General features: G+C 38.6%; 1 protein-coding gene across 1 annotated transcript; it reads left to right on the top strand.

Annotated features, from left to right (window-relative positions):
• On the top strand, positions 1 to 18,936 carry LOC149018218 (uncharacterized). Its single transcript, XM_089154311.1, has 11 exons — positions 1 to 205; positions 986 to 1,166; positions 1,362 to 1,534; positions 11,035 to 11,456; positions 11,570 to 11,651; positions 12,020 to 12,363; positions 12,550 to 12,992; positions 13,097 to 13,268; positions 13,350 to 13,508; positions 13,601 to 13,689; positions 18,341 to 18,936. Exons 2-11 carry the CDS (start codon positions 1,054 to 1,056, stop codon positions 18,489 to 18,491), a joined length of 2,148 nt encoding a protein of 715 aa, XP_089010437.1. The 5' UTR covers positions 1 to 205; positions 986 to 1,053; the 3' UTR covers positions 18,492 to 18,936.
• Positions 18,937 to 19,194: the final 258 nt, after the last annotated feature.

Below are 19,194 nucleotides of genomic sequence, written 5' to 3'. Positions count from 1 at the left end.
CCCGCAGAGGAAACTTCTGTTGTCTTGGGAGACATAAAGAAAGAGAGACTCAGAAAGAAGAGCGGTTCATCCCTCTCTAGCATTGATTTTATAAGCTTGCAGATTCCTAGTTTCGTAGGTTCCAATATTAGTCTTGTTTATGTTGTGTTTGTTGATAAATATCCGATTGGTGGGGTCTCGTTTGAATGCCTCCGAGCTGAAAACGGTGCGTGTTTCAGCGAGTTAAACTTTTCAATTGTTCAGCATTGATGCTTCGTTGTCTTAGTTTCGCTTTTCTTGTTTTATTCTTCTTCTCTGCTGTAAGTGACTGTTTCCTGCATTCTTAAGTAAGTTTTTTGTTCAAATAGACCTGTCGGTTGAGCTCTCATCTGATGTTTGTGGCGGCGAAAATGGTCGGGATTCTGGAAGTCATATCAAAACCCAATGTTTTTCTTTGGTTTTGGGTTGTTCCTTGCCTTTTCACTTAAATCTTGTTTTTTGGCGGGAATTTGAGGTCTTCCCCGTGAAACTGGGATTGAGGCGGGAAGAATTTTTATATTTTTGCTTTTTCAAAATCAACTAGGGTTTCGTTTTTGCAGCTTCAATGGAGTTTTATTTTGGTTAGAATATCTTTCCGGTGCAAATCACGAAAATGCTGTTAATTTTTTTAATCTGTTTTCGTTGTCATTTCTGGATTTTGGAACTTCCCTATAAATGACAAGTAGAATTTGGATTATGACTTTCCGTGCTTCAATATTGGTCTTTATTATGCCTCTCTTTTTGGTCACTGCGAGGAATTTCTACTGTTCCACACTATGGTGACTAAAAATTATGAATTATGATAGCTGGGTTGACATTTGTCTATCTTATGGTTATTAACATTTTTGCCTCATAGTCTTATAATACTGTGTAAGTTATTGTAGACATAGACTCTGAATATTGGAACTTGAGTCTATCCGTTGCAGAATGTGTGATGTCCTGACATTGATTCTTTTTGTGTTCAAAGGACTGAACTCCAAAATCAGGTCTGTCCTCTCTCTGTTCCGTTTGCAATCGGTGTTGAACCGAATTCAAATGCCTCTTTTCAAAAGAAAGCCTTTTTCACTGGTGGAACCACCCAATGATCTGGAGCCTGATGAACACGTTTTCCATGTTCGTTTCACAAAGGAGATATTTCGTGATTATCTGTATCCTCACTTCTAGTATAGCTCACTCAGTCACAGTGTGTTCTCAAGAATTTGTACATATGCCGGCTTTGCTGGGTTCAACTTATGTAGTACTCTTTTAGTTTAAGGCTCTCACAACTCTGGCGTTTTAAAATGCATTTTATGTATGACTGCTTTTATTTTTTTCTCTTTAGAAGTTTCCTTGACCTAGAACAGAACATATCTGCAAAAGATAAATCTATATCGTCAGCGAGTCTGGACATGTAAATTCACTGGGAAAACAAACTTAACTTATGAAGAAGCTTTAGTATCAGAGCAACGTGCTACAGAGAAGGTTCAACAGTTCCCAGAACAACTGATGGAACCTGTATTGCATATGATCCAATTCAGTATGAACCCCTTACTTGGAGAAGGAATATTTTTGTTCTTTTTAATACAATTGTTGTTATTTACTTGTTTACTTTTCAACTATCTGTGCAGTTCATGTATAATGTCTACGCATCCCCCCCCCCAAACAAAAAAAAAAAAAAAAATAAATAAATAAATAAATAAAGAAAAGAAAAGAATAAGAAGAAAGAGAAAAAATGGAAAAAAAACACCATAAAACAAAAGGTTCATCTACCCATCCCATTACTGGTGCTTTTCTTCTAGTTCCCCATGCTTTTGGGGTGGTGACAAAGGTGGAGATGTTTTTGAGTAATGGTGGGCCACTTGAAGTTAATGAGTTCTTCCTTCTTCTTCTTTTTTGTATTTTATTTTATTTTCATGTTTGGGTTGTTGATGTGAAATAGATTTTCAAGGATATTCTTGGATCTCTTTTGCCAAAAGCTCTTGAAAAGACTTCAGGGGAATATAGTGCTGCCTTCATTAAGAAGACTTCATATTTATATGGTGCTAAACATTAGACAAATAAACTATTACTTATTTGACTAGTAATGAGAAGCCTTAACCGCAGAATTGCACCTCCAACTCTTCCATTTTCTCTGTCCTCATCTGCTGAATTCCCATTGAGCGCTCCCTCATCTCTCTCTTCTTCATTGGTGGCAACCATTTACGACACTATGCTATTCTTGACAGTTGGCACTTCATATTCTTGATCATGGTATGAGATCTCGCTTTTTTGAGATCTCGAGACAAGATTTGAAGAATGGTAAGTCTTGACTACGATCTCGGTTTGGATTGAGATCATGGTCAACTCAGCCACTTTAAATGCCATCTCTCGAGCGAGATAGGTCGAGATCTTGTCCTCTCTCACTCTCTCTCGCCTCCCAACTTGCCGAGACCTTCCAAACCTCCATTTTTGCTTTATTTTTTGTCGGATTGATGTCGGATCTTGACCTGTAGCAAGGATTATCACATCTACATCAAGAAAGAATATCAAACACGGCCATTGAAGGAGTTCTTCAACCAAGGCCACATAAGCTATTCATGGGACCAAGCTCAAACCGCAAAAGAAACCTTGAGGCCCAAAATCATATAACCCCTCTATAGGCCCATGTGCATTGGGGGGAAGATCGTCAGCAGCAGAATGTGAAGCATGAGCCATACCCAACACTTTTATTGTGAACTTATAAATTATATTGAACTTAAGATGGTTGTATTATTGTACTTCGAACGTCGAGAATGTAATGTTGTATCATACTTATATGGATGGAATTCTAGTGCTATTTAAGTTATTCGTTATATCTTATCACTTGCTTTTCATTTATATGTCTTAATTATTCTATATTTCATGTTTTATAACCTTGCATATTCATTCCTGTAGCATTTCAGTTCAAACTTAGGCTCGAGTTAGAACTCATACTTGAGGTTGTCTTCTCACAAATCTAGGGCCATCAGTGAGTTCAAAAGGCCTAAATTAGGCTAACTACCAAGTTTGAGCCCGACTTGGGCCTTAAAATCCCCTCAGATGGGCCCTTGAGTTTTGTTGAGTTGGCCCATCCAAAAATGCAAGATCTCGCTCGATATTTCCCTTTTCTGAGTGGGCGAGATGGGTGTTGAGAGTGAGTTCTTGAGCCATGTTCTTGGTGCTTGGTAATATGAAACAACTAGTTGTAGATTAACATGTCAATCTTAATCGAGGATTCATCTCAACTACTTGCCTTTGTCCTTGGGTTAGGAAGAGCGTGATTGTGGAAAGAAGGATGAATGTCTGAAGATTTCTTGTTTATTTCATTGATTTAGTCACACTAGAAAGCGGGAGCCCTAGAGATGGTATTTTATATGCTAAGACGGCTAAAGCTTCAAAGATTGTCACATGTGAAAGCCTAATGCTTCTGAAATCTAATTATATTTATCCATGTTTCCAACTCTCATTGACAAGAAAGTCCCTAACTTTGTTCAACACAAAAGTGTACATTTTGCTTCTGACAGTATGATGATAAATGTTTTAGCACATTCCTTTCCGCCTCCTCTATGTGGAACCTTGTCCAATCGTCCTCTCGTGTAGTTGCCTGGCATCTCCTGGTTTGGTTTAGAGGCTACATCCCCTGCGATGCCTTCTCTGCGTGGAGAACCTTTAACCTTTGCCTTCCCTCCCAGGTCTTCCTCTCCCTTCGGCACTTAAATGTCAACCCCAACTGTATCCTTTGTTGGAATGGCACTAAAGATGTTGACAACCTCTTCTTCCTTAATACCTTCTCTTGCTCCTTGTGGGCGAAAGCCATTATTGTCATTTGGCCTCACTCTAGACGCTCCTTTGGTTTCTCTCTAGACTAGGTCTGGTTCTTGAGGCATTTTGGCACTTCTATTTGTGATACGGTGGACAAATTGGTGTTCAATGCCTTCATCTCTCTCTTGTGGTGGGAGCGGAATTTGAGAAGATGGACCTCCAACTCTAGATCTATTGACTTGATTTGGCGAGCCATCTTTTTGATGTTTCTAATAGATTGTAGTCTCTTCCTCACCCCCCCCCAGTTTTGGACACCCCAAGGAATAGGACCTTTCTTGTCTCTTGGGGTCTTGATTCTTTTTTTTTGTCGACTAGTAGGTTGTAGTCTCCTTCCCCCCCCCCCCACCCCACCCTTGTACATTCTCTCTTCCTCCTATGGAGAGGAAGGGATACAGGCGGCAGAGAACAGCCATCACCTTGAATTTATCTTTGTTATTTTATTTATTATTTTTTTTTGGGGGAGGGGTGTTTGTATAAAAGAGGAAGAAAATTTAATGAAGGGTTAGAGGAACTTGTTGATTTTTCATTCTCAATGATACTGAGTTTGAAATTCTAAAGGCAAATGAAAATTTTATAATGGATGAGGTCTATGGAGTAGAGGTCAGAGGTCACTTCCTAGTTCCAGCATTGAGATATTGCTTTTGTTTGTTTGTTTGTGTCTTTCCCCCCCCCCCTCTTTTTTTTGTTTCTCTCTTTTATGGCAAACAAAAAAGTGTCATTTAGTTAGAGTCATGTAATGGCTGGTGCCCTACCCAGCCTAAAGGGAACAATACTTACATTCCTCAAACTTCAAATGTTAATGCTAGAGAGACTTAATGGAGGAGGAGTGAACTGAGAAAGTCATGTTATTAACATGCTGGTATTTGGCTACTCTCTCTCCCAGATGGACTACCAAATCCCTTCTATAGCTCATCCACGAGGATGTCAGTTCTGAGTCATCCCTGTTTTTTCCTAAACCTCCTGTGGATAGCCCAAGGAACAGGCATTTGTTGGGTCTTCATGTTTCTGTTTTGTCTCTGCCTCTCTTAACTTAAGCTGAGAAGTGTAAGCTAGGGTCAGCGATAGAAATTAGTAAGGAAGTGTTTGAAACAAACCAGTCAATTAAAGTATGATCAACCTGGTCTAGAATGAACCTGGTATGGTGGTGATAAACTGCTGGATGTTTTACTTGATTCCGACAGTTGGATTGAGAGATGTGGAGATCGACTGGAAATAGAATGTTATAATTTAATACTGGAATAAGGTTATGGAATTGATGATGATGGGTTGAATGAATTGAGCAATGAATCCAGCGGGGTTTGTTAGATAGAGTGGGAAGAAAAGTATCCAATCAACCAACTTATTCTGTCACACTCCTGTTCAGAGACAATGTCCCTGCAGCAGTTTAACACAGCAGACGGTGTTTAGATGATCAAAATAATTGTTGATTTTATTCAAGCAGCAGCAGCAACGCGGGCAGTAATAGCAGATTAGGACAAGATTTAAAAAAAAAAGCTAGGATAGGTTGATTTGGCTCTCAATATTAAGGTCCTTCAGCCCAAGCCCCTAAGGCTCAGCAGTCAATAGCAAGGTTCTATGGCATCATTTGTTTGCCAGATAAAACGGGGTGGTAAAATACACATGTGGGACCCACTTGCAGTGGGGCGGGGGAATTGGAAAGCAAAGGATTTTGTGGAAACGTTGCAACTGTGAGTCCCACCTTTATTATATCCCTCACTTTCCCATAAAGTCCCACTAAATATGTGAGACTTTTTAAAAAAGATGGGGTGGGAAAAGTGGCATGCCACATCAACAACCAAGATTTTTTATTGTCCATATTCCCACCCGATTGAACCAAACAAATCATGCTTTGGGATTTTATGGAAAAGATTACTTTTTCCTATCCCACTTCAAATTCACAAACAAGTGATGCTTAGGTTTGTCTGAGCCTTTGTGTTCAAATCTCCTAAATCTTTCGGGTTTCAAGTCTGGCTCCTTCCCTGTGGTCTACCTTGGTCTCCCTCTTATCCCGGGTAGACTCTCCAGCCATCATTGTTCCCCCATGTTAGATCATTTGGTCTGTGCTACAATCTTCCTACCTTTATTGGTGTGGCATCTTCCCGATCCCTAAGGCCATCTCGTCCGCAATGGAATCTCTCTTCTGTGCTTTTCTTTTGAAGGGTCAGGAATCAATGTGATTCCTCCGCCCCATCAATTGGGCCAACATTTGTCGGCCCAAATCTGAAGGGGGCCTTGGAATCCACAGAATCCAAGAAGTCAATTCCGCTGCTTTACTCAAACTCATTTGAAAAATTGTCTCCAATCATGACTCCATCTGGGTTAAATGGGTTCACTCTTACCTTCTCAAATCTGACTCTTTCTGGACTGCCCCTATCCCTCCTAATCCTTCCTGGACCTGGAGGAAACTACTTCTCCTGAGACCCCATGCTCTCCCTGTCATTACCATCCAGATCTCCTTTGGTTCCTCTACTTCCTTTTGGCTAGATCCACGGCATTCGATGGGTATTCTTCTCAATCATTTCACTTCCCGCATTGTTTATGAGACCCGCATTCCCCAAATATACCTGCCTCTCACATTTTATCTCCAGTGGTTCGTGGGTCCCTCCTCCTCACCATAGTCTCACGCAATTTTGGAACTCTCTCCTCCCTATCCTTTCCCTACCCCATGATAGAGTTATTTGGCTCCCCTCCACTTCCAAAATATTCACCACTCATTTTGCTTGGAACCTGTTCCGTACCCCCTCCCCTCCCCCCCTTGGTTTGGTTCAAGGGTCATATCCCTCGTCATTCTCTTACCCTTTGGAGAGCCCTAAACACAGCCCTACCAACCCAATCATTCCTTGTTTCCCACCACATCCCTGTGAACCTAAATTGCATTCTTTGCTGGAATGGCACCGAGGGAGGGTGGGGCACCGAGGATATCGGGGAATATTGGGGGGGGGGGGGGGGCATTCCAATGGTTTTTCGCCATTTTTTTATGGGTCCTTAAGACCTATTGAGGGTCCCACGTATGAATTATTTTATTATATTAAAGAATAAACTCACATATATTTTGTGGGGCCTACACATATTTGATAAAAATAGGTAAATTATTGATAATGATAGTTTTTTTCAACAAGATGTAGATAAATTAACATCGGACAAAAGCACAAAACCTGTCTTCAACCCTAAAATGTCAGATGTAAACAAAAAAAAAATTTGAAGGTAAGAAATGCAACCAATGGTACTTAGTTACCTTACTAACTATAGACATTTTATTTATAATATAAAATCAAATAGCAAAAATTGTAGACAAAATAAAGTAACAAAGAATATAAAATAAAAAAAAAACAATAAATAAATTGATAAATAAAAGGAGAACCTAATTGTGGGTAAGATTTTTTCCCCAAATTTTCTTTAACCCACTCTTATAAAAAGGGAAGAATAAATAGGAAGAATAAATAGGAAGAAAGAAACATAAGAAAATAAATAGGAAAAAAAGAGGAGAGAGGAGATATGAGAGAATATAGGAATTGAGGAGTTAATTTCTAATTATAAATGATATTTTGAATATCTAATAAGAATTTTTTTTCAAAAATTTCTTTTAGTCCACATTTATAGAAAGAGATGAGAATAAATAGGAAGAAAATATGTGAGAGAGAAGTGGGGAGAATAAATAGGAATTGAGGAGTTAGTTTTTAACTAGAGATGACTTTTATACCCATTATTTTACATTTAAAGTTATTCTCAATATCTTGGGGGGGGGGCAAATAGTGACATTTCACATGTTGACAAGAGAAAAAAGTGGAAAATGAAGAAGATTAATATAAAAAATCCAAATTAAGGGAATTAATCAAAATTTTGAAAAATCCGGGGGGGCATCAACTCCCAAATCCATTCTCCTCCTTGATCCTTGTCCTTTGGATCCTCCTTTGTATTTGTTTTTCGTCTTTATTTGATTAATTATTCGGATCCCGAAAAACAAATTGGAATGCAATTGAGGTGTCCTTAGCTAGCTATCACAACCCCCCGGTTGTTGACCTTCTTATTGTTGTTGCTTGGGCATCAACTCCCAAACCATTCTCCCTTGATCCTGTCCTTTGGATTACTTTAGTCGCTTTATTTGATTAATTATTCCAAAAACAAAGTGATGCTTGGGTGTTTGGTTACCCTTGACCTCTTATGGGTTTTGGGCTTGACTAACACCGGCCTATTACTTAGTCCATATTCACTTAGGGCCTGTTTGGTTACATGAGTCTAGAGATTTCAAATATCTAGAGATTTCAAATCTATGGAGTTATAATTTATAAAATTAGATGTTTGGTTGTGGAATGAAATGTGTGGATTTATCCTAAACAACTATTTGATCGACGTGATTTTTGTGAATGTGCAAATGTATAGCTTTTTTGAAATCTCTGGATTTCACCCCTTACCCATAAATCTACAGATTCACGTTTTTAGTGTAAAAAGGTGAATCTCTAGATTTCATGAATCTGGAGATTTTTACAACCAAACGGGTATAATTCTCAGATTCATGAATCCAGAGATTTGAAATCTCTGGATTCATGTAACCAAACAGGCCCTTAGGGTTTCTAGGCTAGGGGTAATACTGACTTTACCCATTGTGGAAGTGATTAGGGTTAGGGTTTTATGTTATAAATAACATCTTGGGTTCCCGTAGCCATTACGCCTACTTGGGTTTGATTTCTTTAAGAGAGTAAGAGGTTATGGAAGATTCAAGAGACAGAGACTAGTGTGAAGGTAGAGGGTAGTATATGGACTGAATACAAATGGAAGGTTGAGGTATGAGATGTTTATCATTCCAATCAATTTTATGTTGTATTCTATTCTTGTATGGGATTGGTCTACAGCTTGATTAACCCAAGGTTTTTCTCAACAATTGGCATCAGAGCCATTTCCATACAAGATCATAATCAATATTTTACATGATTATTAAATTGATTGAGTCATTGATCGTTAGATGGTCATGATCATTGGTTATGAGTCCATTGTTCAAGATTATGGTACTAATTTATGATTTGGTTGAACATTAGAACTTTTTATTAAAAAACGGGTTTAGGTTGAAAGAATCGTCAACATGGAGGCCAACAATGCTTCATTATTGCTTCCGATGATTCTTCTTTGCCTCTCGATTTACTCAAATAGTAATTCCGAGTAATTTCTTGTCATTATTGCTTCTGATGATTCTTCTTTACCTCTCGATTTACTCAAATAGTAATTCCGAGAAAGAATCGCAACAGATGAGAAGTTTTCTGCTTGGTTTTGCTCTTGTTAATAGGAATTTGCAGCCATAATTGACCTCAGCAACTAGGTCTTCTTATTTTGGTTAAGATGAGTAGTTTCTCTTTCCTTGAATTACTTCTGTTGGTTCTACCAAGAAAAAAAAGAATTACTTCTATCACTGGAAGCGTTAGCAGGAGAAGAGAGAGTTTTGGAACACCACCTGTTAGTTAAAATAATCACAAGGTAAAACATGAACCCTCTTAGTGGAAGTGCCAGATTTGGTAGCGATCTGAGATTTAATTCCATTTTAAGAGCAAGACAAAGGAAGAAATGGTTAGCAGTTGTGGGCCCTGTTGGCTGCTTAATCTAGGCAGATTCTGGCCCTGGATGATATGGGTTAGGACTCCTGTTTGAATACAGATGCTGTTACCCTTCTTTTTTGTCTTTGTTTCCTTTCATGGTTTTGTCCTCCAAATATAGCACTGCTGTTGGTGTTCTATTTTCTAAGTATTGTTCATTAGTCAATAATTCATAAGGTGTCGGGGCTGAGTACAGCCTTACATATTTATAGAGCTGTAATACTTACTCTCCAAGTTGCATAGAATATAGAAACTCCTGTCCTAAAATTAACTTTTATAAACTACCAGGCATTATAATTCAGCCACATACCTGAATACTAAAAGAGAAACTGACTCTGCTGAGAATCAAATTAATTCTCAGCTCTAAAGTGGATACAACTTTATAGCAACTAGGGCTCAGTAAAAAATTGGAGCAAATAAATTCTCTACTCCCTTACACAGACAAAATTGACCCTTCTAAAAATCTTCATATGATCTGGTCTTGGGCCCCGCAAGATCTTCAATTATCATTCATACAATAGAAAAATAAAGTCTGTGAGACAGAGACTGTTCATGTTACTGTTCTTGTGAACAGCCTTTAACGGTTTAACCTCTTTATGGCCCTTCAAGATTACCAGTTTGGCTGATTTGACCTGTTCTAGTTGGTCCAATTGTAGTTGGTTTGGTTCTGCCCAGATTCTACATCATTGGGGCCCTTCTTTCTCCCCCCACCCCCTCATGTGCTCCTGGCCCCCATATCTTCCCTTCCCTCTTTTTTCTCCTCTATTGGGGTCATTATATATATTTTTATGCATTCTGCCCGGCACCCACCCACAAAAATACGTCATACTATACTTGACCAGTGACCACTCATGCATCGGAGTGTATATTGACAAGCAAAGGCTTATCAGCCCAACCAACTCCTAGAATGACTAATCTACTTACAACTCCGATGGTTTCCTCAAGCTAATCTCAAGGCCTGTTGGAAACCCTAAATGTCACTAGGAACATTACCCATCTGTCTTAATGAGTTATTGGACCAGGTTTATAATAACTAAACCAATTGAACCATTTTTATTAGTACTAATCTATTTTCTGTACTCAAGTCCAATACTCATGCAGTCATGCTTTAACGTCCATAAAGCAGGCCCATGACCACATAAACCTACAGGATACCCAGCACCCATATCTATCAGCCATAGGTTGGTTTTAAAGGAAAATAGTCTGATTTGGTGCTGGTCTTAACATCAGGAAGTGTTAGTGTATAGCTCTCATACTATGTAACAAGGTCAGATAATAAAACCAGCTGAAGAAGAAAACTGAGTGGGGAGGCTGCCAGAGAGTCTAACAGCACCCCCCCCCCCCTTTTTTTTTCTTCTTCCTTTCTCCTCTTCTTCCAATCTCATTTGTAGCTGGAAGCCATAATATATTGACTAGGAAAAAAAAAGAGAGAAAAAGGGCTAATCTAGGACAGGCTGAATAAAACTCCCAATACAACTAGGGGAATGGAAAGAAAGAAAGAAGGAAAATTAGAGTCCATGATAGGGACTCGTTATCATGGTTATATGATATGGTGCCACGAATTAACGTATTTGATAATGTAGAGACACAGTTTTATGCTTTTGTTCTGCTTCATATATTTCAAAAAAAATTGCAGGTATGCTCAAGTTGAGCGATCTTGTAAAATCAATCTGCACAAAGTTGCAAGAACGCTTTATGGAAGGCTTGGAGGTAAATGGGAAGAAAGATAATTGTGTTTACCCATGCAAAATTCTTAGGGTTCTGGAGGATGATGAAAAAGTTCAGTATGAAGTAGGATGGCTTGACAATGATAAGAAAATGACTGGTAGTTCAGTAGTAAATGCAAGTGACCTGATATGGAAGAAGTTGCCTTTCACTAGAGATGTACTTAAATCATTTATTAGAGAATCCTCTTCAAGAAGCTTTCCATGGGTGGTTCATGATAAACTGGCAAAGAAGCATGGAATTTCCACTGAACCTCCAGAAGAACTGCTAGAGAAGCTTAGCACTCAGGATGGATTTATGGGAAACAATGGACACAGAAGAAAAAGCAAAGAGGCTAGTAAACCCTTCCCATTAGTTTTCTAGTTGGACTTATTTTTTTCTGCTATAATTTTGGTGGAAATTATAATATCTTGTTTGCTCTAAATTTCTCATGTTCTGTTATTCAGAAAAATGAGGGTACCAATAAAGGGAAAAAGCTGGGAGCTGAGAAATCTGAAGGCTTTACCATGAGAAAGAAGGCAAGGAAAGGTAATTTTATGGTTATATAGTCCTTGTGAACTGTATCTTAATCTTGAATGACTTGTATACAATACCGATACCAGCTCAAATGGCATAACTAACAGCATTGCCTTTGATTTATTTATTAACCTCTGTTGGAGATTGTGTACAGTATTCATTGTGCTCAATGGACAAGATGTCTTTTCTCTCCCCTCTACCCCATGCCCTCCCCCCACCCCAAAAAAACACACAAACACACACACACACACACACACACACCCACCCACACACACATGTGCGCACACACAAACAACCTAGTATATGTTTTCCTTCTTGATTAATTTGCCTAAATATATCTTCAGTTGACTGTCTTTACCTTTTGACATCTCAATATGCAGAAAGTGAGGAACCAAAGGATGAACCAGTAAGATACCCTATAGATGATTGTCTAGTCCAACCTGGAGCTGATGATCCGGTTTTTACTGGTCGACCTTCTCCATCAAGGGATTTTGTTATTCCGATGGACTGTGTTGGCGACCTTTTAATGGTTTGGAACTTCTTCACTTCATTCGCCAGGTTGTTGAAACTCTGGCCATTCTCCCTTGAAGATTTTGAAAATGCGATCTGCCACAAGGATAGGAATCCTCTCATAGTGGAATCACATTTGGTAGTTCTTAATTTGCTAATGAAAGACCAAGGTGGCTACTTCATGGTCATACAGGGAAAAAAGCGGAAACAAAAGGTATAAAACCCAGTTAGTTATGGAAGTGCATGGGTATTCAAATCTCATGCATAACCTTGTTCTGTAATAGTTTGACTCATTTTTTTCCTTTCCTGATATTTGATTATTTCCACAATGCTTTTCCTTCTTGTTTCGGATATTTCTAATGAAATTCCTTTCTCTTTTTTTAAAATTTTTGGGTTGAAGATTTCTCTAGTGAATTGGACAGATTATTTGTGTGACTTCTTAGAGATGGTAAAGAGGTCAGAATTATCCACTCATATAGGAACAATAAAACGGGGTCATTATGGCCTTCTTGACCCTCAAGCTAAATTGGGCATCTTGCGGGAACTGGTAGATCAGGCCCTTGCAACCAATGCTTTCAGGGAGCAGTTGGCTAAATATGTTGAACAACATCAGGCACTTGCAGCCACCAGGCGGGGAGAGGCCTTGGAGGAAGCTAGACAGCGGAGAGAGGAGAAGGAACTTTTCAAATTGAACTCTGACACCAAAGGAGTACTACAGGATCATACCCTGGAAAATGGGAGACACATTCTTAACATATATGAGAATCGCGATAGCAATGGGAACATTGGAGACATTCCAGACAGAGAGGATCAGAAGGATGGGAACCATACATCAGAAAACAGGCATAAGTTCCTCTATTTTAGCGAATACTATGATGATTTGAGTTGCAAATGATCTGATGTACTTGACAAAATTTTTATTTATGTCATGGCTTTGGACTTTGCAGTGAAAGCCATCATGTGAACATGGCCTCAAGGAAAGTCAAGCAACAGAAGAATTTGAAGGTCGCTCCAGAGGATATGCTGGTGTCATCTAACATGGAAGATTACATAAAAAAACTGCAAAGGAAGAAAGATCAAAATAAGGAACCTCAGCAGAAGCAAAGTAGAGAGAAAAGGGTGAGTTCAACTTTTTTGTCATTCTTTTCTCCTATTCTCTCTTCTCTCTCTCTTTCTCCATTGACTTTGTAGACTCCACAGGAGCATCTTATACGAGAGGTGGAGAAATGTTTTGTTCGTACCAGTCCTTTGGGGAAAGATAGAAATTATAACAGGTATTGGTTTTTCCAGCATGATGGAAGGGTCTTTGTTGAGAGTTCTGACTCCAAGCTGTGGGGATATTACAGTGCAAAGGAAGAGGTAATCATATCATTCACTTATGCAAACATGACAAAGCCAGTTAATGTACATTTTCAAAATTTTGATGATTACAAACTCTCTTTATTAAGCAGCTTGATGCATTGATGGGTTCACTGAATTGTAAAGGAGAGCGGGAGAGGGCTCTTAAAAACCAGCTTGAGAAGTACTATAACAGGATATGGTGAGTTACTGGCCCTGAATCCGTAGGGTAGAGATTTCTGTCATCCACTGATGAAAGTTTCTGTTGATCATTGTCTTTTTATGGTTTAATACATTTGAAACTAAAAGGGAAATAGTTGCTGGAATGGCTTCTTCTTCTCACAGTTCTGCTGAAGTCTTGTTTTAATTGCTGAACAATGCTTTTTTACATTATTCAAATCAACTTAACTTATTGCTAGATACAAGTTAGCCTTCTGCGACCTTCTGTGACAAACCAGTCCCATGGCTTGTAATTTACATAATAATTTTCACATTTCGAATGGAAGATCGATTTAAAGCAGTTTAAGTTGTTAGGGTGACCAGGTGACCCATGGCATGCACCAATAAATGATCAACATTTGAGCCACATCAAGAATCAACATAGAAGAAGCCTGATCAGTGCAATATGATATAATTATGCTAGCAATGAATCAGTATGATAAAACCAACTTATAATAAGCAGAGCATAAGGTATAATATGATGAACCTATAATAAGCAAACTATAAGATATAAGTTGGTACATATTCATCAAAAATTAAACGACAAATTAAATCGTAGCGTATAACTAATATACAGTAGGGTAGAGCATGTTACTCAATTACAATATTAAGAAGAATGCACTGTGCATTAAGCATTTTCTTGTGTATTGGGATCCTTCATAATCCATACATAAACCAATATTTCCTATAATTTTGAAGAATTGTAATAAGCTGCCAGCCCAGGTCATGAGGGGGGGCCAAGCTGTCCAAGGCCATGTTGAAGTGTCTTAGGTGTTGGACACCCAGCCACCAATGTGATGCTCACCGAGGTGACTAATGTGCCCAAGTTTTCTCTCTCTCCCTCTTTCCTAACATTATTTAGTATGTTATGTAATATATACTTCATATAATAAAAAATTAACATCAAGGATCATCATGTGTAATCAAAGTCAACATTAAGACACATCAAGTCATAAAAATAAAAAATGATGCCACTTCTTTAAACCCCCCCCCCCCCCCCAAAAAAAAAAAAAAAAAAAAAGAGAGAAGAAGAAGAAAGAAAGAGGAAAAGAAGCCACTTCAAATCATCAAGAACTAAAAGCAGCATACTTGAAGAACCAAGCTATTGGAAGTCTGGAACATTTAAAACTGTACAGTTGATTTATCATGTTCTCATAATTGGTCATTGTTGTGGTATGCAGGTTCATAATCTTGGTATTGGGATCAGATCAGGATCACCCATACTTGGGCCAACCAAGAGATTTTTCCCTTCTGTATCATTGAGTTCTAAGGAGACAAAAACCTAAGTCTAGGGTATCCTCTACAATCTCCTTGGCCCCTGTCATGTCTACGCTTCCTATAACCCTAAGCTTGCCCCCCTTTGGTCTTCATCTCTAACTCTTGGTCTCCCCGCTTCCCCTTTATTTCAAGTCTCACTCAAGTTCTACCTAACCTCCCCCCTACCCTCTAGACCATGGCTGCCCTCTCCTTAGGGATCCTTCTCCACCTCCACTGCGTGGAATTTGGTTCGTTCTCCCTCCCACCAGGTTACCTGGCACCCCTTGGTTTGATTTAGAGGTTACATCGCCCGCCACTCCTTTACATCTTGGGGAGCTAGCTTTGTAACCTTTGCCTTCCCACCCAAGCCTTCCTCGACCTTTGGCATCTTAACATCAACCCCAATTGCACCCTTTGTTGGAACTGCCCCTAAGATGTGGACCAACTCTTCTCCTCTTGCTCCTATGGGCAAAAACCATCATCACTATTTTGCCTAGCTCCAAATGGTCCTATGGCTTTCCTAGTGATTGGTCTTGGTTCTTGAGACACTTCATAGGCTCCTTATTTGTGACACGGCTGGAAAATTGGTGTCCAATGCTTTGATTTCTCACATTTGGTGGGAGAAGAACCTTAGAAGATGGACCACCAAATTCAGGACTATTGACTCGGTTTGGAGAGCCATCTCCTTTGATGTGTCCGCTAGATTGCAATCTCTTCCCATCCCTTAGTCTTGGACACCCAAGGAACTGGGGTGTTGTGGTCTCTTGGGATCTTGGCGCCACTTTAGTGCCTTTTAGTAGATAGTAATCTCCCCCCTCCTCTCTCCCTCTTGTCTTTCCTCTCTTTGTGTATATTCCTTCCCCATATGTGAGGGTGGGATTGGTCTTTGGATCCAATTTCTGCCAAAATTAGCCAATCTGATATGTGATTTAGAACCATGCATGGTATGCCTAGTCTCATATTTGATTAATATGGTTTTTAGGAAATTTGATCTTATATATATGTAACTAAATTGCTGTTGATTAAGACAAACACTCTTCTTTTCTAAGAAATTTAACTTCTCAAATGTTTTTATTTTTTACGTAGACATTTTGTATTTGGTAGAACACAAAAACATCCCTCTTAAGGAATCCAAAGTTTCTTAAATCTGATTTTTATTGAATGAGTTATATTCTGTTCAAACCTTCTTTGGTATGTGCAAATCTTGTTGAAAATCAGTTTGAATGATTTATGTTCCACTTTTTAGTTTCTAGCAGTGTTCTTCTGTATTAAGATATATGGAATTTTTAGATTTGAGGGGGTTGACAAACCCAGCATTAGAAAGTTGAAAATTTGATCTATTGCCGATCTAGCTTTTGTTCTTGAACTGGAGGTGGGGATATTGACTTGTATCTTTTGATTTCTTTTTCTTAAACTTCTTTTTTTATTGGATTCAAATAGGGGGTTGCTTATTAATGTTATTAAGGTTTAAAGTATCAAAATCAGGTATTGTATCAAAGGTTGATTTTAATAGATATTTTGTATCAGAGATAGCATATTGCATGAAGATCAAGTTTTTTGTCATATCTCCTTCTATCTGTGATATGAAAACAAAATCAGTTTGATAATCACATGGGCATCCATATGAGTCTACATATAGATAAGTAAGATGATATCCATGTATTGGACTTTATCTAGTGTATGAGCTTACATACCTGTAAGTACTAATACTCTTTCCGAACCCTTTGATGTAATAGTACATACCATTTCATATAGAACGACAAATACCTAGGTGTATTGTGTCAACCAATACAATACTGACTGATACTTTAAACCATGATCTAAAGCAGATGAAATGAATAGGCAGAAGGTTTTGAACAGAGTCGTGTTTGGTACATTATCATGTTTAGGATTGTTGGATGGTAATGGAAAGCGATGTACTGTACATGGTCATATACATCCAATGGTTGAAAGTATGGTTGTGTAAATACATTGCCATGTACGAAAACCATTCCCAATAGCCCTGGCGATCAATACCTCTATGGTGACTATTGCCCAGACCCTGAAAAAATCTACTTTGATGCCTAGGAGGGGGTGCCTTGACATCTCTGGATGAGGTGTTAGCTATATTTGAGATGGTTGTCCTCTAATTAGAACATGCAATCTTCAACCTCATTGTGCCATTGCTGTGGCCACTGCATAGTTTGCTATGTTAAGACAAGTATTTTATTTTAGTTCTGACTGTGAAGTGAAAGTGATGGCTGCTATTCTACTGCGTCTTTTTTTATGTGATCCCTTATTTTGGAGGGTGAAAGACACAAGAAGTTATTATCAACATCAGTTAGCCATATATAGTCTTCAAGAGGTTATGTATTTTTCTACATTGGAGACACTTGATTTTCCTAGTTGAATATCATTATAATGTGAATGTCCATTCTTCTTGTCATTATTTGAGGAAAAAGGACGAAGATAATGTTGATAGAAAACAACATATGGAGGGTAGAATATTTTGGCAGCACTCAGGGATTTTGTTATTTTTAAACCGCAGTCCACCCTGCACCCTAAATTTTTGGGGAATGGTTTCCTACACCTGTTCTAGAGCATATGTATTTCTATTTCCTACATTGTTACTTTTTGTTATGTGGACAATATTACTTGGCATTTTGACTGCTTGATATAGAGGGATCTCCTATAAAGGTGGCATGTTAATGTTATGATTCATTTCTCCCACCTGTATGTGGCACTTATCCTGATTTTTTTTCAAAACAGTTCCACTATTGGATGTCTCTCAGATCATTTTATGACACATTGAAAGGCTAGATTGCTCTGCGATTTGACACATTAAAAAGTTATTGCTCTAGAATTTGACACTGATAATGTGGACAACACAACATGCATGTCCACTGAATTGGGCATGTAGGAAGGATTCGGGTCAGTATAATGGTTTGACATTGGTACAGGATTTCTGTTTCAGAAGCTCCTGTAAGCCATTTATAGGTGTCCAAAAGTTCAGAATTTTCAATTTAGTCAGTATAACAGTTTGACGTCGGTAGAGGATTTCTGTTCAGAATCTCCTGTAAGCCATTTGTAGGTGTCCAAAAGTTCAGAATTTTCAATTTGACAATGTAAGTTTCTTACATTAGATCGTATTAATATTGGTTACTCGAATGCCTATTCAAATATCATCACTATCTGAGTACTCCATTCACACTTACAAGTTTCTTTACAACATGTCCGGTGAGGAAGAAGTGGGGTACAGAATGAGACCATCGTCCTTGCCTTTGTTCCCAGCTCCTTTTGTGTGTGTCTGTGCACATTTGTATGTCAAGATATTTTTGTTCCCTCTACAATTTCCATGATCATACTGACTGTTAATTCATGCATTTGCAATTTCACAGCCCTGCATTGCAGAAGAGATCAAGGGATCTTGCTCAAAAGATTGCATTGGACGAGGCTGTGCTTCGAAGGTCAATGCGCATCCGTGCCCCGGCGAGGAGGGATGGTCCAGCTTTGGCATTCCTCCAGTATGTCAATAAATGGAAGGACTGACGACTGGTGCATTTGGAAACTGGGTTGTTTCTGCTAGATTAAGTGGAAGCAAGGCATTGGATGCTTTTAACTTACATCCTCATTATCTTCTTGGGCAGTGCTATTTTCTGTGGGGTTTCATGTTCCAGCACCATCATGATGAACTGCATTTGATTGGCATCTGTATGGAAGAATATTTGTTACAGCATACAGCCAAGGGCATCTGGTCTGCCATACTTCATCCCAGGACCCAGATAGAATGGAGTTGGTGAAAGCTCTTGCTTTCTAGTATTTTGCAGGTTATACTAGTCAACTTTTGTTCTGATGATATCCCATTTGTAGGTTAAACTGGTGCAGAACTGTTAATCCAGTTAATACAATAGATTATACATGAACTATGTATAGAAACTTGCATTATCATTATGTATATACAAATTCCTATTATCATATCTTGGAACTGCTCCTTTTCCCAGTTAGTGTTGTATGTGTGTGTGATGGTTAATGATTTAGAATAAATTTCAATTTGACTCTCTGAAGTTCTGCTAAATCGAAAAAGGCTGAAACCAAAGAGTGGAAGCCTATGGGCCTGCTCAAATTAGTCTGGGGAAACGGATCTGATAATCTCTGTGATGAAAACTTGAGGACCGCAATCCCTTCTTCCACAGTCCACATTATTGGTTGGTTTGCCAATTAGCTTAGAGCTCCAAAGTTTCAGGTAAATCTT

This window comes from Hakea prostrata, chromosome 4 (assembly GCF_041222555.1).
Source record: "Hakea prostrata isolate BN-2017 chromosome 4, UWA_Hpros_2, whole genome shotgun sequence".
Lineage (NCBI taxonomy): Eukaryota > Viridiplantae > Streptophyta > Magnoliopsida > Proteales > Proteaceae > Hakea > Hakea prostrata.
This window is presented reverse-complemented; position numbering and strand designations above follow the sequence as displayed.